Source organism: Triticum dicoccoides, chromosome 5B (assembly GCF_002162155.2).
Source record: "Triticum dicoccoides isolate Atlit2015 ecotype Zavitan chromosome 5B, WEW_v2.0, whole genome shotgun sequence".
Taxonomy (NCBI): Eukaryota; Viridiplantae; Streptophyta; class Magnoliopsida; order Poales; family Poaceae; genus Triticum; species Triticum dicoccoides.
Genome location: NC_041389.1, coordinates 6,391,470 through 6,419,156, shown reverse-complemented (window position 1 = coordinate 6,419,156; position 27,687 = coordinate 6,391,470). Strand labels below are relative to the sequence as shown.

General features: G+C 48.2%; 1 protein-coding gene across 6 annotated transcripts in view; it reads left to right on the top strand.

Moving 5' to 3' along the window:
* Positions 1-27,472, top strand: part of LOC119306997 (receptor-like protein kinase ANXUR2) — a 28,289-nt gene extending 817 nt beyond the window's left edge. The window contains exons 2-12 of one of the 6 annotated variants that reach the window (XM_037583074.1): positions 1,515-1,625; positions 1,703-1,817; positions 17,611-17,716; positions 18,261-18,410; positions 18,732-18,931; positions 19,024-19,279; positions 19,391-19,613; positions 19,715-19,838; positions 24,061-24,276; positions 25,836-25,895; positions 26,423-27,472. In XM_037583074.1, the coding sequence (XP_037438971.1) occupies positions 18,770-18,931; positions 19,024-19,279; positions 19,391-19,613; positions 19,715-19,838; positions 24,061-24,276; positions 25,836-25,895; positions 26,423-27,364 (1,983 nt within the window). In that variant the 5' untranslated portion in view covers positions 1,515-1,625; positions 1,703-1,817; positions 17,611-17,716; positions 18,261-18,410; positions 18,732-18,769 and the 3' untranslated portion in view covers positions 27,365-27,472. The remainder of the gene's footprint in view (positions 1-1,514; positions 1,626-1,702; positions 1,818-17,610; positions 17,717-18,260; positions 18,411-18,731; positions 18,932-19,023; positions 19,280-19,390; positions 19,614-19,714; positions 19,839-24,060; positions 24,277-25,835; positions 25,896-26,422) is intronic. The other 5 variants (XM_037583075.1, XM_037583077.1, XM_037583076.1 and 2 more) reach the window with 5 other exon arrangements.
* The last annotated feature ends 215 nt before the right edge of the window (positions 27,473-27,687 follow it).

The following is a 27,687-nucleotide window of genomic DNA, read 5'->3' as shown; positions in this document are numbered from 1 at the left end:
AAACATACAATCCGACATTGCATATCGGTAATGAAACCCTTGATTGTAGTGGATCATTCTTTTCTGTCTCGCCAAATTAGATTGACTCAAGTCAACTTACTGTGTGTCTTAATCAGATCGAACAGGTCTTCTTTCTTGTGACCAACCAACGGTTCTTTTTTTTTTGCGAGAAAATTTTCGATCTATTCATCTTCAATCATGGCAGTACAACGAATACCAGAAATAATAAAAATTACATCCAGATCCATAAACCACCTAGCGACGACTACCAACACTGAAGCGAGCCGAAGGCGCGCTGCCGTCATCGCCCCTCCATCGCCGGAGTCGGGCACAACTTGTTGTAGTAGACAGTCGGGAAGTCGTCGTGCTAAGGCCCCGTAGGACCAGCGCACCAGAACAGCAACCGCCGGAGATGAAGAATAACGTAGATCAGAAAGATCCAATCCAAAGACACGCGAACGTAGACGAACAACGACGAGATCCGAGCAAATCCACCAAAGATAGATCCGCCGGATACACACCTCCACACGCCCACCAACGGTGCTAGACGCGCCGCTGGAACGGGGACTAGGCGGGGAGACCTTTATTCCATCTTCAGGGAGCCGCCGCCGTCTCGTCTTCCTGAGCAGGACACAAACCCTAGCAAAACTGAAAGAAACGACTAAAAACAGAGCCCTCCCGCCGGCCCTTGCCGAGATCCACCGCGCCCCCATGGCCCTAGGTTTAGCTCTTCTATTTATGCCAGCCCTTGCATCCAGGGCTATCTCCAGGTAAGTTGAATTTCTGCAACTCTTGCTTAATGATACCATACATTTTATCTTGTCTCTTATTGTGAATAATTTCGATATGCTACAAAAACACACAGGGTACATTTTCCAGCAATTTTCTTGTCTGACACATGCACTTGATGATTCAATGTTAGAGTATGTTTTCACAAAATATAGGCACGACTGAATTTTATCAAAGATTTTGAACATGTATATGTTGTTGTATTGGTGGGGAATTTGGTGTTTTTGGGAAGACGAACGTCCAAGCTGTACGTAGTCCTTGTACTCCCTCCGTCCGAATACGTTTCTAGGAGATAGACATGGATCTCACATTCCATTATACGGATTACAAAAAATCTCTGCCCCCACCTGCTTTTTGCTGTCGTGCGTATCCTTGACATACTTTTGCAGTGTAAAACGTTATGTTTTTCCAGGCTGCTTCTGCTTGCATCCAACACCCGAATCTGCTAGACAACGACTAAAGTACTAGGCCACTTAGCTTTAGCATCGCATCGTGCTTGGTATAATTTTATCTATGATGACAAGGTGACTCAGCCTTAGCTTTGAATAAAAACTCTGCTTTCACGTTTGGACAAGCTGATTGGTTCGTCCAACTTCTGAATGGGAACAGCTTTGACATGTGTGGACAGAGGCCAACTATTTCAGAATGTTGCGTCCAGCTGGATTCCACCATACCGAATAATCAAACATATCTCCATTATGAGTCCTAATTCTATGTTTGTGCAGGATCAAGATCTCACCCCTTCTCCTTCTCCTTCTCCTTCTCCACAAGACTACGCAACATCTGAAACTCGCCATCACTAAGCAGCACTGCAGCAGGGATGATATCTTCTCCAGGTAATGACAATCTCCTCTATTCTAGGATGATGTCTTCTTAGAATAACCAAGGGTAATTACCATCTCTTCTGTTCTAGGATAAACTCTTCTCAGAATAGCCAAGTGGGGTGTGTCTCCTGTTGCAACTTCACCTTCAGGATCGATCACATCAAATCACAGGACGAACACACGCACGAAAACTGATAGCTGAAGGTACGTCTCGTACCCTTAATTTCCACCTTTTATTTTCTGGTTTTCTCCACGATGTTACAATCTTGCGTAGCCCTGATGCATATATATGCATAAGCACCATCGACCCAACTACACCAAATCCTACACAGACTCTTGACGACTTGCGCGCGCGCGCGCGCACACACACGTGTGTGTGTGTGTGTGTGTGTGTGTTTTGCTGCTCTCAAAAGATATGATAAATATCAGAATCCTTGCCGACTGATCCATTTATCTTAAAAATTAATAACCCACTCTGAAGCCGTAGGAAATAAGGAACAAACTCATACATTTTATTGGCACATCAAAAGCAGTAAGTAAGCATATAAGATAATTCTTTGCCATGCATCTATCTCACTTGGTGATGCCATCACAGGTATTACACCACTGCAATAGTACGTTCTTCATATAGCTAGTGATAAATCATGGATTTTGGCTTCAGAAATCGATGGGCCCATGGATAGGAAGCATGTTTTGCCTCCACGTTGCACCCTGATACAACACACGCTTCTGCCCACATGGGCGTTTCATCTACCATCTGGCAAAAGGATCAGAATAATCTGAGGAAATATCATCAATCGGATAATAAATTACTCCCAGTCAACTCCGGTGGTGCATCGAGACAAAATTGAAAGTTGCAAGAAGATTTTACTTTATCAACCAATAAAGTACCCTGAACCGAAATAACCCTGACACAGCCAATAAGAACAATCATTATGAATATAGCAAAGAATCGGCCAATACAGTCCAAGAAAAACTTACTTGATATGATTCCCAATAGAATCGCTTGAGATCGCAAAAATAAAGGTTTGAATGTTTCTAGGGTCTAGGCACCAATTGCATAATCTAAAAAGCAATCTAATATCTGCCAACCATACGAAATATCCATGGAGGGACGCGGGTTGTAAGGTTGCTTCCGGGTGAATGCAAGAAAAACGGTGATGGATGATGACGGCGCCAGCGGAATCAACACTGCATCTTCTAGGCTTGGACGGCCAGATCGACACTCGATACGGCGAGACGGATGCGCTGTCTACGACTCTTGCAAAGCTAGATGTGGAGGAGGGGGGCAACCGAAGAGGAGTAGAGCGGCCCCCGCGGGCGGCCGGCCGCGCCTCCCTTCCTTCCTCGCGCGCGTCCCCCTCTCTCCTCCTCCTCCCTGCCGCCGGCGCCGGCGCCCGCCTCGGTCCTGGCCCGCGCGACGTTGGTGGTGGCGGCCCCGGCCCTTCCCCGTCTATGGTTTCTTCGGTGCGGGACGGAGCGGCTCCGGGCGGTGTCTTCATGCGGCGGCGGTCCTGCGCGGCGGCGGGTTGTCCTATCGCAGGCGGGGGCGAGCTCTGGGCGGCGGCGGCGCCGTTGGCGGAGGGGCAGCACGGCGGCGCGGGCTGGCGGCACCCGCCCGGCCCTGATCTGGGCCCTTCGGGCTCCATCTGGGTCGGGGCGTGATGAGGTTGTGTACCTAGGGTAGGATCATGGACCTGATCCAAGTAACTTACCCTAGGACATCCTTAGAAGAGGTCGCCTTCCAGTCGACCAACGAGGATTCACTCGACTGGCCTGAAGGACTCGACCACGAAGACTCACTCGACCACCAGGAGGTCAAGAGGCACTCTGCACTGCAACGGCCTGTAATCAAGTAGACTTTATGATAGTAAAGGCACTTTATGTGGGGCGTTACCAGTAACGCCCCAGACTTAACTCACCTTAAACCCTCTCCTGCGTGGGCTGGCTAGGGTCCTGGCGCACTCTATATAAGCCACCCTCCTCCACAGGCAGAAGGGTTCGGCACCTTGTAATTCATACATTCATAATCCACTCGACCGCCTCCGGGCTCCGAGACGTAGGGCTGTTACTTCTTCCGAGAAGGGCCTGAACTCGTACATCCTTTGTGCTTACAACCTCTCCATAGCTAGGACCTTGCCTCTCCATACCTACCCCCCACTCTACTGTCAGGCTTAGAACCACGACAGTTGGCGCCCACCGTGGGGCCGGTGTTTTAGCGATTTTGTGGAGAAGTTGCGATTCTTCCGAGTACTCTCATCATGGTGTCTGCTGGAGTTTTGGTCAAGGGTCAAGAGATCCGTCTCGGCACCCTCACCTTCATCGCCGACGACTCCGCATGGCTCCAGGAGGCTTCACTCGACGTAGACGCGCTCCCCGTCCGCGGTGCGACGCATTTTCGCGCATGTGTCCGCGGCGTTCTGCTGCGGCAACCGTCGACCCAGTATCGGTCGGCTCCTCCATCATCCACCCTCCCGGTCTCCCGCCAGCGCAAGCGCTCAGGCCGGTCGAGGCTTCAGCGATGGGTGAGTCACGCGGTGGCTCGCCAATCGGCCACTACACAAGTTGCGGCAATCGAGCCCAACAAATCTCTCTACGGCTTGTTCGATCAGTCGACTGGCTCCGGAGAGACTGCATCCGAGTGCGGAAGCAGTGATCCAGCGGCGGAAATCTTGATGGTCGACGGGCCCCACAGCCCTCCTGGCTTCGCCCGTGGTGGTGGAGCAGGTGACGGCGGCGACCCTGCACGAGACTACGAAGAGTACCAGCCCGAGCCACTCGACTCTCTGCAAAGAGAAGAGCTTCGCCGCAGGAACGAGGATCCCCTGCGTATTCCCATCGCAGGAGAAACCCCCGAGGCTCGTGCCTTGGAGGAGGCGCGTCTGGCCAATTTGGCCGAGCGCACTCGACTGGAGAACCTTCAGCGAGCACTCGACGAGCGCGCGCGGCAACGAGTTCCCGACACCAGTCGACGTCAATTCTTCCCGCCGACTCAGGTATATCGAACCCCAATTTAGAATTTAGCAGCTGCGACCCGTATAGCAGAGTCCATTCAGCCTTCGCAGTCGGAAGCTGGCAGAGGTTTGCTGCAAATCAGGGATCTGCTCCGGGCAGCAGGAGATCAGAATTCAGCCGTGTCTCAGTCGCGCAACAGAATTCACAGTCGATCTGTCACTGTGAATACGGTTCAGTCGGCTCACAGCCCCAAATCGCCTCCGCGGCGCGAAGGGCGTGAGAATCGGCGAGATCAATATGGCGACAGACTCGACCGAGATGATAGGCGTCGAGTGCCCTATTCCCCTCCGAGGGGTGGGTCTTACGCTCCTCGGCAGCCAGATGATAGGCGTCAGTACAGTACAGGGCGTAGGGTTCCAGTTGACCCCAGAGAGCCAGGCTTCAACGCGCGATCCATTATCGTGCAAGGATTGGTCGACCGGAACAGAGCCCATCGAGGCGCACTCGACAGAGGTGTACCCACGAGCAGTCGAGTACATGTTTCTGGTCCTGAATGTTTCAGCAGAGCTATCAGAGCCGCAGTTATCCCCCCCAATTTCAGGTTGGCAACAGGAGTCAGCAAGTTCACTGGTGAGTCTAAGCCTGAAACTTGGCTTGAAGACTACCGAGTGGCAGTTCAGATCGGTGGTGGGAACGACGAGGTGGCCATGAAGCATTTGCCCCTCATGTTGGAAGGTTCTGCCAGGGCATGGTTGACTCAATTACCTCCTAGCAGCATTTACACTTGGGAAGATCTGTCCCGAGTGTTCGTCAGAACGTTTGAAGGGACTTGCAAGCGACCAGCGGGATTGACAGAGTTGCAAGTCTGCGTGCAGAAAACTAATGAGACTCTCAGAGAGTATATTCAGAGGTGGATCACTTTGCACCACACTGTGGAAAATGTCTCTGATCATCAGGCAGTATGCGCCTTCAAAGACGGCGTCAAGAACAGAGAACTGAGTTTGAAATTTAGTCGAACCGGTGACATGACCTTGAGTCGGATGATGGAGATTGCTACCAAGTACGCCAACGGCGAAGAAGAAGACCGACTCCGAAGCGGCAAGCACAAGCCGAGTCAGTCGGAAAAAGGAAACGCCAGTCGGAAACAGAAGCGGAAGGCTGAACCGGCAGCTCCTGGAGAGGCTCTGGCCGTGACTCAAGGAAAGTTTAAGGGGAAACCAAAAGGATCCTGGAACCCCAAGAAGGTAAAGGATAAAGAAGGGAACGACGTGATGGATATGCCGTGTCACATTCACACGAAGAAAGATGAAGAGGGGAATATCATTTACCCAAAGCACACCACTCGCCAATGTCGACTCCTGATCCAGCAGTTTCAGGGAAAACAGTCTAAGGACAAGGAGAAGGAGTCGGACAAGGCCGAAGACAAAGAGGACAGTGAGGGAGGATATCCGCATATCAACTCCACTCTGATGATCTTTGCAGATGTGGAAAGCAGAAGTCGACTGAAAGTGATTAACCGAGAGGTGAACATGGTTGCCCCAGCAAAGGCAAATTATCTGAAGTGGTCTCAAACACCCATCACATTCGACCAATCTAATCACCCGACTCATATTGCCACCCCCGGGAGGCAAGCTTTGGTGGTCGATCCAGTTGTCGAAGGCACTCGACTAACAAAGGTGCTGATGGATGGTGGAAGTGGGCTGAACTTATTGTATGCAGACACATTGAAAGGTATGGGCATTCCGATGTCCCGACTGAGCACTAGTAACATGAGCTTCCATGGAGTTATACCAGGGAAGAAGGCCGAGTCACTCGGCCAGATAGCTTTGGACGTAGTGTTTGGTGATTCGAAGCATTTTCGCAAAGAAAAGTTGACGTTTGAGGTCGTGGATTTTCAAAGTGCATATCATGCCATTTTGGGGAGACCATGTTACGTGTACCTCAAATTGAAGATGCCCGGTCCCAAAGGTGTGATCACTGTCACCGGTGATAGGAAAAAGGCAGAGGAGTGCTTTCGGAAGGGCTCCAAGATTGCCGATTCCCAAGTGACAGCGGTCGAGTTCGAAGAATACAAGCAAAACGCAGATCCGAGTGACTTGCTGCGATCCAAGAAGCCCGCCACAGAGTCTGCATTCCAGTCGTCCGGTGAGACGAAGCCTGTTCACATTCACCCGACCGACCCCGAAGCAGCTCCGACCCGCATCTCCACAACACTCGACCCAAAATAGGAAGAAGCGCTCATCCAGTTCCTCCGTGAGAACTGGGACATTTTTGCATGGAAGCCCGCTGACATGCCAGGTGTTCCCAGGGGACTGGCTGAGCATCGCCTAAGAGTCGACTCGTCTGCAAAACCAGTCAAAGAGCATCTTCGGCGGTCCGCCGTCCAGAAGAGAAAGGCCATCGGTGAAGAAGTGGCTCGACTGTTGGCGGCAGGATTTATCCGAGAGATATACCACTCCGAGTGGCTCGCTAATGTCGTCATGGTTCCTAAGAAGGACAAGTCGCTCCAAATGTGCATTGATTTCAAGCACATCAACCGGGCCTGCCCGAAAGATCACTTTCCTCTCCCTCGCATAGATCAAATTGTTGACTCGACCGCGGGATGCGAGAAGTTGTCTTTTTTAGATGCTTACTCCGGGTACCACCAGATCCGTCTGTACGGGCCCGATGAGGTAAAAACAGCTTTCATCACTCCATTCGGGTGCTTCTGCTATATCACCATGCCATTCGGCCTCAAGAATGCCGGAGCCACATTTATGCGAATGATTCAGAAGTGTCTACTCACCCAAATCAGTCGGAATGTGGAAGCTTATATGGATGATATTGTTGTCAAGTCACGAAAAGGTTCCGACCTGCTCGCTGACCTCGCCGAAACATTTGCCAACCTCAGAAGGTATGATATCAAGCTCAATCCATCAAAGTGCACATTTGGAGTTCCTGGTGGCAAGTTACTCGGTTTTCTCGTTTCCGAACGGGGAATCGACGCTAACCCAGAGAAGATTGGCACTATTCTCCGAATGAAACGCCCTGTGCGAGTGCACGATGTCCAGAAGCTTACTGGATGCTTGGCTGCATTAAGTCGATTCATCTCACGACTCGGTGAAAAGGCACTGCCTCTTTACCGACTGATGAAGAAGGCTGACAAGTTCGAGTGGACTCCAGAAGCTGATGCAGCGTTTGCCGAGCTAAAAGCTCTGCTCTCCACCCAGCCGGTGCTTGCTGCTCCAATCAGCAAAGAGCCTCTGTTGCTCTACATCGCAGCCACAGGACAAGTCGTCAGTACTGTGCTAACGGTCGAGCGGGAAGAAGAAGGAAAAGCTCTCAAAGTTCAGCGCCCAGTGTATTATTTGTCTGAAGTCTTGACTCCATCCAAGCAGAGATATCCTCATTATCAGAAGCTTGTGTATGGAATATACATGACCACAAAGAAGGTTGCTCATTATTTCTCTGACCATTCCATCACAGTCGTCAGCGACGCTCCACTATCAGAGATTTTGCACAACAGAGACGCAACTGGTCGAGTGGCCAAATGGGCGATTGAACTTCTTCCCCTTGATATCAAGTTTGAGGCAAAGAAAGCCATTAAGTCCCAGGCGATAGCAGATTTCCTCGCCGAGTGGATTGAACAACAGCAGCCGACTGAAGTTCACTCAGAGCATTGGACCATGTTTTTCGATGGCTCTAAGATGTTGAATGGTTCCGGTGCTGGGGTTGTCCTGGTTTCCCCCAGAGGAGATAAGCTCAGATATGTGCTCCAGATTCACTTTGATTCCTCCAACAATGAGGCAGAATATGAGGCCCTCCTATATGGGTTGCGCATGGCCATTTCACTCGGCGTCCGTCGCCTAATGGTCTATGGCGACTCGGATTTAGTGGTCAATCAGGTGATGAAAGAGTGGGACGTGAGAAGCCCAGCCATGACTGGATACTGCAGTGCAGTGAGGAAGCTGGAGAAGAAGTTCGAGGGGTTGGAGCTCCATCATATACCCCGACTGAAAAATCAAGCAGCTGATGATCTAGCAAAGATAGGTTCCAAGAGAGAAGCCATGCCGAGTGGTGTGTTCTTGGAGCATATACACACTCCGTCAGTCAAAGAAGATCCTTTCACCGAAGAAACTCCGCAGCCCAAGGGCACCACAGATCCGACTGAAGTTGAAGTCCCAGCGGTGGTCGACTTGATCATGGAGGTTTTGGTGGTCATTCCCGACTGGACGATTCCGTATGTCGCATATATCTTGAGGAAAGAGCTTCCGGAGGATGAGGAAGAGGCTCGACAGATCGTCCGTCGATCTAAGGCCTTTACTGTAATCAAAGGACAATTATACAGAGAAAGCGCGACTGGAGTCGGTTAGAAGTGCATAACACCAGAAGAAGGTCGACTCATCCTCAATGATATTCACTCGGGGACCTGTGGTCATCATGCGTCCTCTCGGACCATCGTGGCCAAAGCATACCGAGCCGGATTTTACTGGCCCAAGGCGAATGAGATGGCAAAAGAGATAGTAGATAAGTGCGAGGGATGTCAGTTCTACTCGAATATGTCGCACAAGCCTGCGTCAGCTTTGAAGACCATCCCACTCGTCTGGCCTTTTGCAGTTTGGGGGGTGGACATGATCGGTCCTTTGAGAACAGGACGAAGTGGCTTCACGCATGTACTGGTGGCAGTCGACAAGTTCACCAAGTGGATCGAGGCTAAACCAATCAAGAGCCTTGACACTGGTACTGCTGTTAGCTTCATCAGGGAACTAATATTCAGATATGGTGTCCCGCACAGCATCATTACGGATAATGGGTCGAACTTTGACTCAGAGGAATTCAGAGCTTTCTGCGACTCCCAAGGCACACGGGTCGACTACACATCAGTCGCCCATCCGCAGTCGAATGGACAAGCAGAGCGAGCTAATGGACTGATTCTCAAGGGACTGAAGCCTCGACTGATGCGTGATCTCAAACACGCGGCTGGAGCTTGGGTCGACGAACTTCCATCTGTACTCTGGGGACTGCGGACCACGCCTAATCGGTCGACCGGAAGAACTCCATTCTTCTTGGTCTATGGAGCTGAAGCAGTCTTGCCGAGTGATCTTCTCCACAATGCTCCTCGAGTTGAAATCTACAACGAAGCAGAAGCTGAACAAGCGCGGCAGGACGCAGTCGACCTTTTAGAGGAAGAAAGGGAGATGGCTCTGATCCGATCGACCATCTACCAACAAGTTCTGCGCCGTTTCCACGCCCGAAATGTGAGAGGTCGAGCCTTCCAGGAAGGGGATTTGGTTCTCCGAGTGGATCAGCACAAACCACACAAGCTTGCTCCTTCTTGGGAAGGCCCCTTCATCGTCACCAAGGTTCTCCACAACGGGGCGTACCGTCTCTACAACGTCGAGCATAATATCGACGAGCCCCGAGCTTGGAACGCGGAGCTACTCCGCCCATTTTACACTTAAGTTTTATCACTCGGATGAGTTGCAATAAAGTACTTTTGTAGTTCATGGACCTCAAAATAATAGTGTCATAGTTCCTCCACAATATCTGTCACTTTTTATTTTTATTTTCCAATAAAATTCCCCTCAGTGGGTGACTTAGTTGCGAATCCGTTTCGCCTAAGTTTGTAAAAATCCTACCGAGTGGTGAGCCAGACTCCCACTCAGAGGCTTAGCTGCGAATCCGTTTCGCCTAAGTTATCAAAATCCTACCGAGTGGTAAGCCAGCCTTCCACTCAGAGGCTTAGCTGCAGCCTCGTGCTCGCCTAAGTTATAAAAATCCTACCGAGTGAAGAGCAACCCTCTCACTCGGGGGCTTAGCTGCAGTCCAAGCACTCGCCTAAGTTGTGAAAATCCTACCGAGTGAAGAGCAACCCTCTCACTCGGGGGCTTAGCTGCAGCCCTGTGCTCGCCTAAGTTACAAAAATCCTACCGAGTGAAGAGCAACCCTCTCACTCGGGGGCTTAGCTGCAGTCCAAGCACTCGCCTAAGTTATAAAAATCCTACCGAGTGGTGAGCCAGGCTCCCACTCGGAGGCTTAGCTGCGAATCCGTTTCGCCTAAGTTATAAAAATCCTACCGAGTGAAGAGCAACCCTCTCACTCGGGGGCTTAGCTGCAGTCCAAGCACTCGCCTAAGTTGTGAAAATCCTACCGAGTGAAGAGCAACCCTCTCACTCGGGGGCTTAGCTGCAGTCCAAGCACCTGCCTAAGTTGTGAAAATCCTACCGAGTGAAGAGCAACCCTCTCACTCGGGGGCTTAGCTGCAGCCCTGTGCTCGCCTAAGTTACAAAAATCCTACCGAGTGAAGAGCAACCCTCTCACTCGTGGGCTTAGCTGCAGTCCAAGCGCTCGCCTAAGGTATAAAAACCCTGCCAAGTGGAGAGCAACCCTCTCATTCGGAGGGCTTAGCTGCAGCCCAGTGCTCGTCTAAGTGGACTAAAGAATAAGTCGATTGCAGCACAGGCACCTTGCTTTGAACCTGCAAAAGACATTCCGAGCCGAAGGCAATCGTATTCAAGCAGCAAATCCAAGTTTGAATCGACATCTAAAGGAACCGAAAGTGCTCAGGCGTCAAGCCTGTTCAGGTTTGTCGGTTACAATTTCACTCGGCATACCGAGGCAAATTTAAAACGTCGAGCCAGAAGAAGTTTTTTACCCCTCCTGTGGAGGGCTGGAAGGTGCAACAAATTCATCAAGGTCAATCCCGTCGGCGATCCGAGTGGCAGCTGCAAGGAAAGTTTCCATAAAGGATCTGAAGTCGTGCTTCTTGGTATTGGCCACCCGAAGGGCCGCCAGCTTCTCTTCTCGCGCATCTTTGCAGTGGACTCGGGCCAGACACAGAGCGACATCTGCACCACACCGAGCCGAGGACTTCTTCCACTCCTGCACTCGACCAGGGATCGTGTTCAAGCGGACCATCAGCGACTCAAGGTCATTCTGAAGTGTCTCCTCAGGCCAGAGCGTCGAGTCGATGCGAGATGTGGCGGCCTTCAGCCTTGCGAGATAGTCCACGACAGCTGCAACACGAGACTCCAGTCGAAAAACATCCATGGCAACTTCGTCGTTCACCGGAGAATTGACGGGGTCAAGGTTTGGCTCCAGTCGGCTGGTTTCTTCTTTAAAGTTTTGACAAAATTCTGCAAGGGTGATCACTAAGTCAAGGAGATAGTCGAATGGAAAAAGCCACAATTGGAAATATTTGCCAAACATGGAGGTCTACCTTCAAGCATAAGGAACAACTTCTTGGCAAGGCCACTCAGGAAGGCCTCCAGTTCAGTTTTCTTCTCAGTCAATTTGCTGACTTGGTTGGTCAGGGCAGCTTTGTCAGTTTTCAGTCGACTGACCTCCTTGTTGGCAATCCCAAGAGCAGCTTTCAGATTGGTATTGTCTTGTTCGAGCTTGGTGACTGAAGCTAACTTCTCGTCAGCAAGCTTGATCTTCTCAGCTAGCTCAAGGTCTTTCTTCTGCTGGGCCTCCCTTACCTTACCTGCAAGTTACAACAAGATCAGATGCTGAAACAAGCAAGGGGAAAAGCAGTCGTCAGCGTCTCACCAAACATACCTTCGGTCTCCTCCTTTGCCTTTGTCAGCTTCTCCTGAACCAGCTTCAAGCTCAGCTCGACTTGAGTATGTTTTTGTTCCAGCTCTGAGTAGCGAGCCACAAGATCACAGGAGTTCTGTGAAGAACCAATCGACTAAATGTCAAATATAATTCACTTCCGAGTGAAAAAGGGGATAAACACACGTTTCTAAGACTACAGCCAAATACAAGCATTCGACCGTAGTCTCGGGGACTACACCCAGTGGGTGCACTCAGCGTGCCCCCACTAATCCTGTTGAAGACAAAGTCGACCAGTCGACCTCAAAAAAAAAAAGAGAGAGATGCATTCTCTAAGACTGTGATCAACTGCAAGCAGTCGACCACAGTCTCGGGGACTACACCCAGTGGGTGCACTCAGCGTGCCCCACCGGTTTGTGAAATCCAGTCGACATAGTCGACTGAAAGAAATATTGACGTCATAAAGCCTAAAGCCGACTGCCAGCAGTCGACCTTAGCCTTGGGGACTACACCCAGTGGGTGCACTCAGCGTGCCCCCACCGGTTTGTGAAGTCCAGTCGACCAGTCGACTGACAGAAAGATTGACATCATAAAGCCTAAGGCCGACTGCCAGCAGTTGGCCTTAGCCTCGGGGACTACACCCAGCGGGTGCACTCAGCGTGCCCCCGCTAACACGGAGTTTATTCGACACACCCAGTGGGTGACTAATATAAATTCCGGAAAAGAAAAGTTTTTGGTAGCATATCCAACAGAACAAACAGCGGTCGACTGACCTGGACATTGCTTTGGAGGGCAGAACTGGCGTCATAAGCTGCCTGGCTCGCGTCCCGGATGGTCTTCAGCTGCTCCATCATGAGTCCCGCCTGGCGTATTGCCTCCTTCGCTGCGCCAGCTTGGTCCTCTGGGACGTGGTGCGTCGTAAAGAGGGAGGGCTGCTGAGCACTCGTCAGTGGATTTGCGAAGGACACCGTGTGTCGAGTGGTGTTCCCTTCCTCCACAGTCAGAATCTCAGGCGCCGTCACATCCTGAGGTACCTTCTGGCGGACGCTTTCCGACTCCTCCTGCGTGTCAGTGGTTCTTCATCCTCGTCGTCGTCAGGGAGATTGATAACAGTGTTGGGTGGAGCTGCGGAGAAGGATCAGGATCAGAGATCGCGTGTCAGTCGACTAAGAACGGTGTTAAGAACACAGTACCTGGATTCGAAGTTGCTGCATCCTCCATCTCGTGGTCATCAGCCCGGGCCGAGGTCTCAGAAGTAGCAGCACTGCAACTCCAAAGGATCAGTCGACTAACTTCAGCGTCGACCAGAGATAAAGTTCGCACAGAATAAGAAAATATGGGCAGCACAATTACCCTGATATGGTGGGGATGGACACCTTCATTTTCGGCAGGAGCTTGGTCGGCTTTGGCGGAGCCCCCCTAGCCTGCTTCGGCGCCTTTTCAGTCGGCGCTGGAGAAGTGGTCCTAGGGCGCTTGGTCGACTGCGTCGCAACCCCCTTGCCGCGTTCAGTCGAAGGGTCGTGGACGAGCTTCGACCGCCTTTCCGAGCGCGGTGGCACGACCTCCTCCTCTTCCTCCTCATCTTCGGCATCATCATCATCGCCGTCGTCATCATCATCGTCGTCGTCGTCCCCTGCAACGTCCGAGTCCCATTCCTCCTCGTCCTGGCTCTCGCCCCCACTCGCCTCACCCTCCTCAGTCGGAGTTTGTGCCCCATTGGGCATCGAGTACAGCTCGGTGAGGGCCTAGCAGATATCAAGACAATGATCAGTCGACCGGTCGGCAGAGTAAACAGAGATGAATGCGACAAGAATGCAGTGGAGAGCAGGGCAAGTGTACCTTATTTGGATCACTGTTGTGGTCGAGTGGAGGAATCCTTCTGGCTCCGCGTGGGTTGTCCTTGTTTCCGGTGACGGCTACCATCCATCTTTCCAGAGTGACATCGTCGACTGCTTCTGGATGGACTCTAGTCTCGTCTTCGGTCCCACAGTACAACCACATGCAGTGGCTCCGGAACTGGAGGGGCTGGATGCGACGCCTGAGGAAGACCTCCAGGAGATCCATGCCCGTCACTCCCTCCCGAACCAACTGCACCACGCGCTCCATCAACATCTTCACGTCAGCTTTCTCCTCCGGAATCAGCTTCAGAGGGGAAGGCTTGCTCACTCGGTCCATGGTGAACGGAGGGAGTCCACTCGACTGCCCTGGCGTCGACTGGACCTGGCAGTAGAACCAAGTCGACTGCCAGCCTCTGACGGACTCGGGAAAGGTCATGGGCGGGAAGGTGCTCTTATTCCTCACCTGAATCCCCAGGCCTCCGCACATTTGGACGACTCGGGTTCTCTCATCACCTGGGCTCGCCTTCTTCACGGTCTGAGATCGACACGTGAATATATGTTTGAACAAACCCCAGTGCGGTCGACAGCCCAAGAAACCCTCACACATGGACACGAACGCGGCAAGATAGGCAATGGAGTTTGGGGTAAAGTGGTGGAGCTACGCTCCGAAGAAGTTCAAAAAGCCACGAAAGAAAACACTCGGTGGCAAGGAAAACCCGCGATCAACATGGGTGGCCAAAAGCACACACTCACCCTCTTCTGGCTGGGGCTGCCACTCCTTCCCCGGAAGCCTCGCAGCTCCGTGGGGGATCAAGCCCTCGTTGGCCATGTCGAGGAGGTCATTCTCCGTGATGGTCGACTGGATCCAGTCTCCTTGGACCCAGCCCTTCGGCAGGCGGGATCTGGACGAGGACCCACCGCGGCTGGTGGACCTTCCTTTCGCCTTCTCCGATGCCGACGCCTTCTTTGCGCGCTCCAGCGCCGCCGTCTTCTCCTTGGCCATGGTCGCCGGCGAGATGCGCAAAGGGAAGTGGTGCGGGGGCGAGAGCGAGCACGCTGAGCAGGGAGGAAGGAAGCAGAGAGAGGGGAAGAATGCTAAGGCGCAGCACAGAAATCCTCGCCGGGCACATTTATAAGGTCCCTTCCGAGTGGATGACAGGCGGGCCCGGGCGATCTAATCATATCTGGAACAGTTATGCAGGCGGGATACATGGCGAAAAAGGCGGCGCGGAGATCGAGGCGTCCATGCCCCGTCCCATCCGAGCGCCGCGGTCCGCCCCGCTTCGCGCGCGCCCCAAAATTTCGCATCCCGCGGAATCCGCGAGCAACAAATCAGTCTGTCAAGCGCGGTGTTTCCGGCGATCCGTCGCTCGGAGATCGTCGAAGCCTGAAAGATCACTCGACGCAAAAACAGAATGGATCAAGTTGACTGAAGGCAATTTGTTTCCTGTCGACAAAGGGATTCTTTGGTCCAAAACAGCGCACAACCGGAGCGCAAAGGTTAATCGGAAACGACATCAACTCCTTCTTCACTCGAAGCCTCGATCCATTCGGGGGCTAATGATGGGGTTGTGTACCTAGGGTAGGATCATGGACCTGATCCAAGTAACTTACCCTAGGACATCCTTAGAAGAGGTCGCCTTCCAGTCGACCAACGAGGATTCACTCGACTGGCCTGAAGGACTCGACCACGAAGACTCACTCGACCACCAGGAGGTCAAGAGGCACTCTGCACTGCAACGGCCTGTAATCAAGTAGACTTTATGATAGTAAAGGCACTTTATGTGGGGCGTTACCAGTAACGCCCCAGACTTAACTCACCTTAAACCCTCTCCTGCGTGGGCTGGCTAGGGTCCTGGCGCACTCTATATAAGCCACCCTCCTCCACAGGTAGAAGGGTTCGGCACCTTGTAATTCATACATTCATAATCCACTCGACCGCCTCCGGGCTCCGAGACGTAGGGCTGTTACTTCTTCCGAGAAGGGCCTGAACTCGTACATCCTTTGTGCTTACAACCTCTCCATAGCTAGGACCTTGCCTCTCCATACCTACCCCCCACTCTACTGTCAGGCTTAGAACCACGACAGGGCGGGCCGGCGACAGGCGTGGCATCGGCATGGCCTTCAGGAGGCGGTGGCGAGCAGCGATGATCGGCGGGGTGTTGGTGGCGTCGAGGCCAGCTTGCTGCAGCGTGGCCGGCGGGGCTTAGCGGGCACGTTTCGGGCCTCGCCGGGCCAGGGGTGGCCTGGTATGCCCCGCTGCCGTGTCCGGACGACTACCACGACGGTGCCGGAGGCGCGGGCCTCCCGCACGACGGCGGTGGAGGTGGTTCCTCCCGCTCGGCCTTGATGCTGCTGCTCTCGTCGCTCGGATCTTCTCTCCGGTCTTCTTGGCCTCGTGGTGGTGTTCGCAGCGAGACGGTGTTGGTGGCGATGCAACCGTGATGGCACATAGTTGGGCGGTGGTTCCTCCCGCTCGGCCTTGATGCTGCTGCTCCCGTCGCTCGGATCTTCTCTTCGGTCTTCTTGGCCTCGTGGTGGTGTTCGCAGCGAGACGGTGTTGGTGGCGGTGCAACCGTGATGGCACATAGTTGGGCGGTGGTTTGGCTGGTCGGCTCCGATTGGCTGGTGGGGTTTGGCGTGCGGGAGAAATCCTTGCCGGTTCGTCCGGCTCCGATGCGTTGACACCGGCGGGTGCCACTATCCCTTCTTGGAGGGTGTCCGGAGTAGCTATCCCCCACCTCCCTCCGCGTACTGGGGGAAACCCTAGGACTTGTCCGGGCAGTAGCGTCGTCGGCGTCGCATCCCTTCTTGGAGGTGCTACATAGTTCGTGGTAGATCGGAGCCTCGGACTGTGGTGGTTTGTTTCTGGAGGGCGCAGCGGTCGCGGGTCTTCCGCGCTTTGTCGAGCTGCCGCTGTTGGCATTTTTTCTTTTTCTTTTTCTTTGGGCTTGTTGTGCTGCTCACCCCAGCATTGCGATGTGTACAATGGTGGTTTGCTTTGGAATACAAAGCGAGGGGAAACTCTTTTTCGGTAAGAGGAGTAGAGCTATGAAGGGGATCTTGATTTCCAGGTTGTAGTGCCATGAAGTTAACCTTTATAGATTGAAGGGGAGAGGTCTAGGGATCAGGTTAGTGGAGCAGCGCCTGTTCGGTTGCCTGGATCGTAACTCAGTGAATAAGAAGACTCGTGTAGGGGAAGGGGCTGGATGGGACATTTAAGAGGAAGCAAAGTGACTCGTGGGGAAGGTGTGGGCCTAGGAAGGGGATGTGGCTTCATGAAAGAATCAGATGGCTAGCCCTTCCAATGTAAAGGTGTTTAGATGTGGTGCAAATGTAGTAAATGGCTTAGCAACTCAAGTCACAATGCATAGGTGCTTAACTTGTTGTAGCTAAGCTCGTTTGATGATTTAGCACCTAAACTCTTTCATGCATGGGATAGCTTCCTTCATTTAACTGTTTTGCCTAGTTTGGTGTGTTTGGCATTGTTTCTTTCTGTGGTCACTAAAGTGCTATCTCTCCTCCTTAATTACTATGCCATGTCACTTTTTTGCGTATGTGGCATGCTTAGTATTTGTACACCGTGGAGCACTAGGAAAGGCCTTATAGTGGAGAAGACATGCAGTCACAGCCTGCAATTACTAAGTTCAGCTCTTCTGCTATTACAGTTGGAAACAGAAGCACCGATTGGAACATGGTAGCTGATGTAGCAATTACTAAGGCCTTATAGCTACATGTTAACAGAAATCAAAACAGTGGGGAACATCTACTTAGGTATCCTCTTAACACTAAGCTCCCTAGTTTTAAAGAGACCACATTCAATTGAGGTCTCCAATTAAATTTTGAAACATGGTGATTATTTTTTAAGAAACCCGACAACACGAACAACGCAACTAAGCGCTCACCAACTTCTGAGGCATAGCTGCATGTTAAGAGAAATCAAAGTAGTGGGGGTCATCTACTTAGGTGCACCTAGTTGGCATTGCTGACAATAAACTCTGTTGTCCATGCAAAAAAAAGACAATAAACTCTGCTGGCATTGCGGTTGCAACTTGAAGGTAAACGGTGGGCTGCAAACTAGTGGTGTGTGTTAAATATGTGCACCAATTCATTTTTCGGATAATTTATTCCAAGGACACTCTGCCTTAGCTTTGAACAATGAACTTCTGCTCTGTGCCTTTGACTTACGAATGTAAGAGAATGCTGATTTGTTCAGAGAATAACAGCATGACCTGTCTAGACTCAGCTCAACTATTTCAAAATCTTTCTTCCACCTGGGTCCAGCATAACAAGTAATCAAACATTTTTTTCTCAACAGGAGTTGTAGTTGTATTTTTGTGCAGGATGTAGATCTCGTGATTCTCACCTCTCAGAAAGTACCTACACCTAGAGAAACACCCTTCTCCACGGGACTAGGCAACATCTGAAACTCGCCATCTCTACATAGCACTGCAGCGGGCTTCTCCAGGTAATTACCATTGTTTACTTTTGTTCCAGGAAATTATCTTCTCAAGATAGCGAAGTAGTGCTCTCCATGGTCGTGACATCATACGGTTAAGATCCGACCTCCATTTTCATCTTTAGCTATGTTTTCCCGTTGAGAAAATGCAAAAGCCTTTGGGTTTTGTGAAATATATCATGCTAAAGATTAGTGATGTCATTTTTTTCTTAAAGGTGTTTCATTGCAAACTTTATCTAAGAAATAAGTGTATTGTCATGATATTTATTTACTCTGCTCTTCATGATCTGAGTGATATACCCAAGTCTAATAGGCTCATGAATATTGCAGTTTTTCTTGTTTCAAGGTTATTTTGCTTGTAACAGCAAATGGACCACCAAGCCATTATCGCACGAAGTAAACTGGAGTGTATGTTATTTGATGAAAATGTGGAACCAATGCCCCTACCATTATCACTTCTGGAGGATATCACTAGCAGTTTCTCTGAAGACCAAGCCATCGGCTATGGTGGCTTTGCAGTTGTTTATAAGGTATGAATATGATAACTCTTGGTTGCCCTTGTCTTCATCAGAATTCATCTGAAAACTTAAGTTAACGCTGCCAAAGCATGCTGCGGTTATAGGGGATGCTTGACAATGGCACAATTGCTGTGAAGAAGCTTTTCGAAACATTTTGTATTGACGAGAAGCAATTCAGCGAAGAGATCCATTGTCTAATGAAGGCAAAGCACAAAAATATAGTACGGTTTCTAGGATATTGCTCTAACGCACAAGGGGAAATGGTAGACTACAAGGGAAAGCTCGTCTTGGCAGATGTACGAGAAAGGTTGCTCTGTTTTGAATATCTACGCAATGGAAGTCTTGATAAGAAAATCACTGGTAGGATGATGTGGCACGTATTTTGTTTAAGTCCATATATTTAGCGTTCAATGACTAACGACTTCAAGTATATCAAGTACTAAACCAATTTTCTCCTCTCCCATTTTGTAGATGCATCTTGTGGACTTGAATGGAGACAACGCTATCAAATTATCATTGGAATTTGTAACGGTTTGTATTATCTTCACCAAAAGCACATAGTTCACTTGGATCTTAAACCCGAAAATATATTATTAGATGACCATATGATGCCAAAAATTACCGATTTTGGTCTTTCGAGGTGCTTCGATGAAAAGCAAACCCGAACTGTTGCTTCAAAGTTGATTGGAACTATGTAAGCTTGCTAGGACTCTTTGAAGCTCATTTTTGTTATGTATGAATGAATATCGATCCCTTTTCCCATTGATTAGTTATATTATATAAATATTCATGCAGGGGATATTTGGCACCAGAATTCTTTGGGGGTAGACAGATCACATTCAAGTCGGACATATATAGTCTTGGTATTATAATCATAGACATACTAACAGGAGACAAGGGGTATGTTGATGTTGAAAACGTAAGACAAGTTCATTTCAATACTACATTACCTTGTATTATATCATTCTTTTGTTTAGACATAGCATAATATCATTTTCGAAAGAAAATAGCAGCGGAAAGCACAAATTATTATCTTCCAAAGAACTAAACATCTTTTCTGCTGGTATCAAGGTAGCCTCAAATTTCCCAAATAACCTCATTTCTTTTGAAATAACGACAATGCATCTGTGCATTACCAGATAATCCCTCCTTTTCAATTTATTAGGTCACTCCTAATGCTTGTAGCATAGCATGATTTTATAGGTAAAAAGTTCATACGGCACTCTTTGTAATGTGGAAAGAGAGCAATTTTAACTTAATCTAAATATAGATCTTTGTAACAAAACCAAGACATCTCATCACTTTGCTCTAACAAAAGAAATTAAATGAGTTGTTTAAGATACAACCCTAAGATATAGTGCACTTGGAGTGCTATATCAGAACATTTATTTTATTGCATTAGATATAGCTTAAGATATAGTGCACAGGAACAGCCTTTTCGGCCCATGTAAAAAGTCCAGAATTTTGAGTTTACATGGCCCATTTGCTTTGTGAATAGGTAATCATTAATTAAGGCCACATTAATTATTGGCTAATTTTAGTTCCCAATGTGGCACTAGTGAACAAGCCAATTCATGAAGGAGAGGGATGGCCATGCATGATGCATGCATGTGAGAGGGAATTGATGACTTGACTTGATTAGGCCCTCGGTGATTTTTAAGATAGGCCTAATAAAATGAAAAGGAAGGAGTATTACAATTTGGATGTCCCCGGTATTAGAATTGTAACATTTTGCCATACACTACAATGTTACCATACACAATAGGAAAGACAGTACGTAGATGTCGAGTACAAGGAATACTTGACGAAGGCCAAAATAAACTAGGCGTGCACCATGTCGGCAAGGCGGGGTTTATCGAATGTCATCCGTCTGGCACTCGTCAAAGCCTTCGTCAAGTGTCAAATGAAACTACTCGGTAAAAGAAAGCAGCTGACGTCCAGCAAAAGGAAACAGCGTTGCTACGTGTCCCACGGTTTTGCTGAGTACCGCTCAGGAGGAATTCAGCAAATCATTATTTGCATAAGATAAAGAAGGCGTCGCCTGATGTCGACGCAGTTGGACCGTGGTCCCTGTGCACTCTGGTCCTTCCTAGTGGCCATGGAAGAACCAGTCCTGCACGTCATGCACATGCCCTGCATCGTCGCCCGTTGTCGTGCCCATGCCCGCATCATCGGTCATCGGTCGTCGCCGTTGCGCGCGCAAACACACACACATAGATAGATAGATGGATGGATGGATAGATATATAGATACAGAGAGAAGTGGCCGATGGGATGAGTTGTTGCAGCCGCCACAACCCACCATCTCCCTCCTCTCATCATCGTCGGCCGCCACCAGGGCAAGATGGAAATGTTGTCCTTGCTGGCTGCCGCCGCCATGCGCTGTTGGTCGCAGCTGTTGCTGGTGGATGAGCAGGGAAAGGGAGAGAGGTGAAAGAAGAGAACGACATTGAGAAAACTGAGAGATGGAAAGGGCAATCGAGATGGTGATATGTGGGGGCGTTGGCCTGGCCAATCAAAACATAGGATGGCTTTGGTGAGCATTAGTATACATAAGATTTTGCCAAGTGCTACAAAATCCATTTGTATGTCTGATGTCTGACCATAAAATATAGCGTGTATACCGTATACATTTTATATCTTCTATACCTCAATACATTTTCTACATATAACTTTTTTTGGAATTTTCATAAATTTTATCTAAAATTTAAATGTCAAAAAGGCACTTAATGACTTCAATATTTTGAACGGACTCAGTAAAATTCTAAATTTTGAAATATTAGTTGTAACAGTGTGTGCTGAGTGTAGAAAAGTTTCAAGACCAATGGATAAATCAGCGGCTGCTTCGCGTCCAAACCTCACCCGTTCCCTTTGAATCCTAGCTTCTTCCTTGGAGATGGTCTGCTTTGTAAGCAGTATATGTGACAACTTCTGCGTAAAATCCTACCTGTGTATAACAACCCCTAGGGATCATATATTGACACAATGCCAAGTTCCGTCAATTTCAGGCTTTGTTTGAATTTCTGAGAATTAACATATCAATAACCGCCATGTTGGTGTCCGAGTCTCAGCTACCCGGTGTTTAGGATTACTGTTATTTCCTTAGATAAGTCCTACACATAGATTAAAGACCACCAATAAGATTTTTAAACCCGTATCTAATGATTATTTTATGTATAAATTTGAATTATATCCATTAAATTCATAAAAGTGCGCTTAATATCTAAATATATCAATCGAACCCTAGAAAAAAAAATCCAAATTTGACACAATAAATCAATGGTCACTTCAAGCCAACGAGATGAATCAATGGTCACTTCACCTCCAAACAGACTTGTTCCCTCTTGAAACGTAGTTCTTTCCTTAAAGATGATCCAGTTTGTAAGGAGTCTACAAAACAACTTTTATGAAACAATCGCAAATTATTACCACAACCTCTAGGCATCATATCATGACACATGGCAAGTTTCATGTTTTTCAAACTCAGTTCATTTTTCTGAGAATTAAACCAAAATTAAACCTCTAGGTTGATGGCCTAGTCTTGGCCCCCGGTGTATGGGAGTCGTATTCTTTCTTTAACAAGGCCTAAACATAGACTAAAGAATACAAGTAGGATTTTCGACCAATTTCTGGCGATTTTCAACTACCCAGAGTTCGCATTGGAATTATATAAATTAAATGCCTACAGATCCATTTAGTGGCTTAAATACAGCAAGCGGGCCCTAGAACATGCAAAAAATTTACATGTTATATGTAATGGTGTGTGTTGAGTGTGAGAAATGTTCCAAGGCCAACAGATAAATGAACAGTCACTTTCACCTCCAAACCTGACACTTTCCATGTCGAAACAGTTCCTTCCTAGGAGATGGTCCAGTTGGTTAGCAGTGCACGTAAAAAAATGTGTGAAACAATCTGAAATTTAACATACCTTCTTGGGGCCATGTCATGGCACCATGCCAAGTCCCATACTATTCTAAAAATTAAAATGGCAAAAAGCTTCATGTTGGTGGCCTAGTCTTGCCCCCCGGTGTATGAGAGTGTTATTTTTTCCTTGCACAAGACCTAAACATATATTAAAGACTACCAACAAGTAGGATTTTCCAATCATTTCTAACCATGATTCCATGTATCCACAATTTAGGTTTCAAGTTATATGCATTAAATGCCCAATAATGCACTTAATGTCTTAAATATAGCAAATGAACTCCCAAAAGGCCAAATTTTGACATGTGTGATGCAATGGTGTATGTACAGTGTGCACAAAATTTCAAGGCTAGTGGCTGATTCTACAATCACTTCGTATCCAAACCAGGTTCGTTCCCTTTTGAAACCTAGTTCCTTCCTCGGAGAAGGGCCGTAAAAGAGAGGGCAAACAATGGCAGGAAATGGAGGGGAAAGAAATGGAAGGAAATAGATGAGAAAGAAAAGGGTGGGAAAAATGGCGGGGGAGAAAGGCGGGAAATAGTAAATAGTGATGGAAGAGAAATGGTGAGAAAGAGTGGAGGAGAAAAATGCCGGGAACTAAAGAAAATAAAATAAAATAACACAAATAGAAGAGAAGGAAAAAACCTTTGTGCATTAAGAAAGGAGAAGAAAAGCAAAAAAAATATTTGCCGAGAACTGAAAATGGGTACTTGGCAAACATCTCCTTCATTTGAAAAAGGAAAAGTAAAATACTTTTTGCCGGGTGTCTTATGTCAGGCACCCAAAATTATGGAATTCCATGCACCGAAGATACTGCTCTTTATGGTATTCACACTCAAGAAAAAAAGAACTTAGTTTAGAAATTGAAATACCAAGGAACAAACTCCGAGAGCATAAATCCAAATATGATAGAGAACTAATATATAATAGGTGACTTTGCAAATTTTGATAAAGAATTAATATTTATTTACTATAGTGGTGAAAGATCCCAAATCAATCAATGGGCCGTACTAATAAATTAGTTTCCTAATTGGTGTTTGTGTTAAAAGGGTAGTATCAGTGCCTCGTGATTGATAACACTAGTGTTAATGGTTGCTAGTACTACTTGTAAAAATGGTCATAAATTTTGAAATATGAGAGGTGGAGATATAGGTGTGTTATGTAGAAACACATGGTGTTACTTCTTTTCATAAATCATAACACCTGATGGCAATTTAGCAGGTTCTGGAGAGATGGAGATATAGGTTGGAGAAATCACACGGAGATACACAACTGGTACAAGTACAAGTATGCACTGAGATAGCGATAGAGTGCTGTGACTTTAACCCAGCGAAAAGACCAGATATGCAGGATATAATTGATAGGCTTGGTGCAACACAAAATGTGGATGAATTTGCTGCTGAAACTGGATGTAGTAGTTCATCCGTACCAAAGGTAAATTCATGCATGGCCGTGTTGAGGCAGCAAAAACAGCAATCTAGCTAGTCAGCTACTGTTTGGCAGTGTGTTGGAATAGTTGGCGTTTTTGTTATTGTGCAGAAGTTGTGTTGTGTTGCAATTTTATTTTTTAGTATGTTGCATTTTTTTAAGGATTGGATTTTCTCCTACCTTGTATTCCGTAATTTTGGAGGATTGAACCTTTATGTCTGGGGATGTCAAATAAAAATCATTGATTACTTGGGCTTAAATATAAATAATCCTAAACTTAATTTTTCGAATGGTCTGTAATGCGATAGATATGCTTACTTGATCCTGTCTGTTACAGAGGCAAAATAGTACATTTTTCTGAATGGTTTAATCTTTTCAGAGAAAAATGAAATATTTCTCAAGGCAGCTGGGCGACTGTTTTATTTGAAACAACAATGCGGTCAACTAGCGTGTTCATGTTTAAGTGTATGCAGTTTCATCAGAAAAGCTTTGAACCTTTGATCGAAGTCATGCTATGGGGTTTCTCATGTTCACCATAAGTTATGTTTGAATTTGAGTATTGATAAGATTCACTTCCAAATGTTTGAAAAACACCATTATGCTGTAGCTACATTTCATCATTATTGTATTAACACATTGTTGATTAGAGTCGTAGTTTTTAGCATGCCACGGTTATATTATATCGTTGTCGTTGGCCTTGATTTTACTTTTGACTGAGACATCTCGTGTAGTGGCTTTCACAACAGTGATTCACTATCAATTTTCAACGGAAAGGATGTATGTAATAATTAGGTGTCATAAGTCGGTACTGAGCGGTGCTGTGTGTATGTGTTTAGATTGGTTCATATGTTGCTAAACTGCTAATGCCTCTCAGGCTTGGCTCACTGGATGCTGAAAAGTTATGATTCTTCTGCTCAACATTCAACTCAGGACTAATTTATATTTCCACAAACTCTTTCTATATTTATAGTGAGAATGGATCACGTTTGATACTTGTTTTTTTTTTGTGAACTCGAGTGTAGTACACCCGAGTGTAGCCACACCTTTCTGCTTTACAAGTTTCTGTATCTGCAGTACATGTGAACATGTCATACAACTTTTACTGTTTTGCAGGCTCTTTATGTACAGTCAGCTATATTCTACTGCTGAAATCTTGCTGTCACTGTAATCTAGTCATATGCTTATTAGAAAATAAAATGCCCCCTTGTGATTTTGCGTTTACATAAACAGAATATATATATATGCCATTACCAAATTTTTCGGGGACTGCTTAGTTTGACTATTCGTGTTGAGTGCTGTCTTTGGTACCTCTGGTTTGAGTGCATTACTTTTTGGTCTGTACCAATGATTAAGAATCAAACGACTATTCTATGAGGCGCAACCTAACTGCCGACTAGCTTGTTCGACTCGACTAGTTCAATGCTCCAATATTAGATACTTCATGAAAATATGATTTTCTGGCCTGATCTTGATGACAAATTGACGCTCCAATGTATTTTGTGCAATAAAAATGGCACTTCTGGTGTGTTTTATAGTGCAAATCTGATTTGTTTTATCTTTTATAGGTTGCTGGTTCGTGGAAAGGGGGCGTGCCTGACCATTGGATACAATTGGCACAGCATCAGGTTGATCCACTTCCCATTCCTTCTAATTTTATTGTATACTGTACTATATTAGTAGTATGTGCTAGGCATTAGTAGTAGAGTGCTATAGTATTTTTGTAGTACTAGCTAATGCTGAAGTACATGTCGACTTGTCGAGCAGTAGTCTATGAGTCGGGGTATGCACTTGCTGGTTAATTAAAGATGATTGCTGCCTTGATGGACAAACGATTAAACCCAATCATCTCTCTCCAGCAATAACTGCTGAAGTACTGAGGCAACAACCTATGGATCCATAGAGTATGTTGCATTTTCTGCTTGCATTTGGTTTAGCAGGCATCATAGATCATACAGGCCCTAGTCTGCAATGCCATCATTATTTATCATGTGCCATTTGATGATTTTGCCCTCCTTAAATTCAATGGTTATGTGCCGATTGATAGTTTAAAAAAATTTGAACCCGACAGTTTAAATAAGAGTGTTGTTTTGATTTGTGAGGCCAGAAGGCAATTTACATTATTTATGTTATTATGTACTCCTATATTTTAAAGGAAAGGGCGAGCAAGAAGCTGCACATCTCGCTGGCGAAGATCAAGGCTGCCACGGACAACTTCCACGAGCGCAACCTTATTGGCGTCGGCGGGTTCGGGAATGTGTACAAGGGTGCGCTCGGCGATGGCACGCCTGTGGCGGTGAAGCGTGCCATGCTCACCTCGAAGCAGGGGCTGCCGGAGTTCCAGGCGGAGATCGTGCTGCTGTCCGGCATCCGGCACCGGCATGTGGTGTCGCTCATCGGGTACTGCACCGAGCAGGCGGAGATGATACTCGTGTACGAGTACATGCAGAGAGGCACGCTGCGAAGACACCTGTACGGCTACGGCGAGCCGGCACTGCCGGCACTGTCCTGGATGCAGCGGCTGGAGATCTGCATCGGGGCGGCGAGGGGCGTGCACTACCTGCACGCAGGCTACTCGGAGAACATCATCCACCGCGACATCAAGTCGACCAACATCCTCCTGGGCGACAGCAACCGCGGCATGATAGCCAAGATAGCCGACTTCGGGCTGTCGCTCACCGGGCCGTCTTTCGGGCACACGCACGTGAGCACGATTGTGAAGGGAAGCTTCGGGTACCTGGACCCGGAGTACTTCCGGCGGCAGCAGCTTTCGGACCGGTCGGACGTGTACTCGTTCGGCGTGGTGCTGTTCGAGGTGCTATGCGCGCGGCCGGCGCTGAACGTGAGCCTGCCGAGGGAGCAGGTCAGCCTCGCCGATCACGCGCTGCGCTGCCAGAGGAATGGGACCCTGGACGAGATCATCGACCCGCTGCTGGCGGGCAAGATCGCGCCGGACTGCCTGAAGAAATTCTCGGAGACGGCGTGGAAATGCTTGTCGGACTACGGCGTGGACCGGCCGTCCATGGGCGACGTGTTGTGGAACCTGGAGTACGCGCTGCAGATGCAGGAGACCTTCGAAAACGGGGTCAGCCACTAGTGCAGAACCGGGCAATAGCACCGGTTCGTAAGGCCCTTTAGTGCCGGTTACATAACCGGCACTAAATTGTGGTCACTAAAGGTCCCCCCCCCTTTAGTACCGGTTCAGCACGAACCGGTGCTAAAGGGCAACCACGTGGCACGAGCCAGCTCCGGAGGCCTGGAGCCTTTTAGTACCGGTTGGTAACACCAACCGGTACTATAAGGTTTGGTGGATTTTTAGTTTTATGATTTCTTTTTTATTTAATTTTGTGTTTCCATTTTAATTCTTTTTCGTTTGCTGGTATTTTACGATACTACACATTGTACACATTATGCATATAT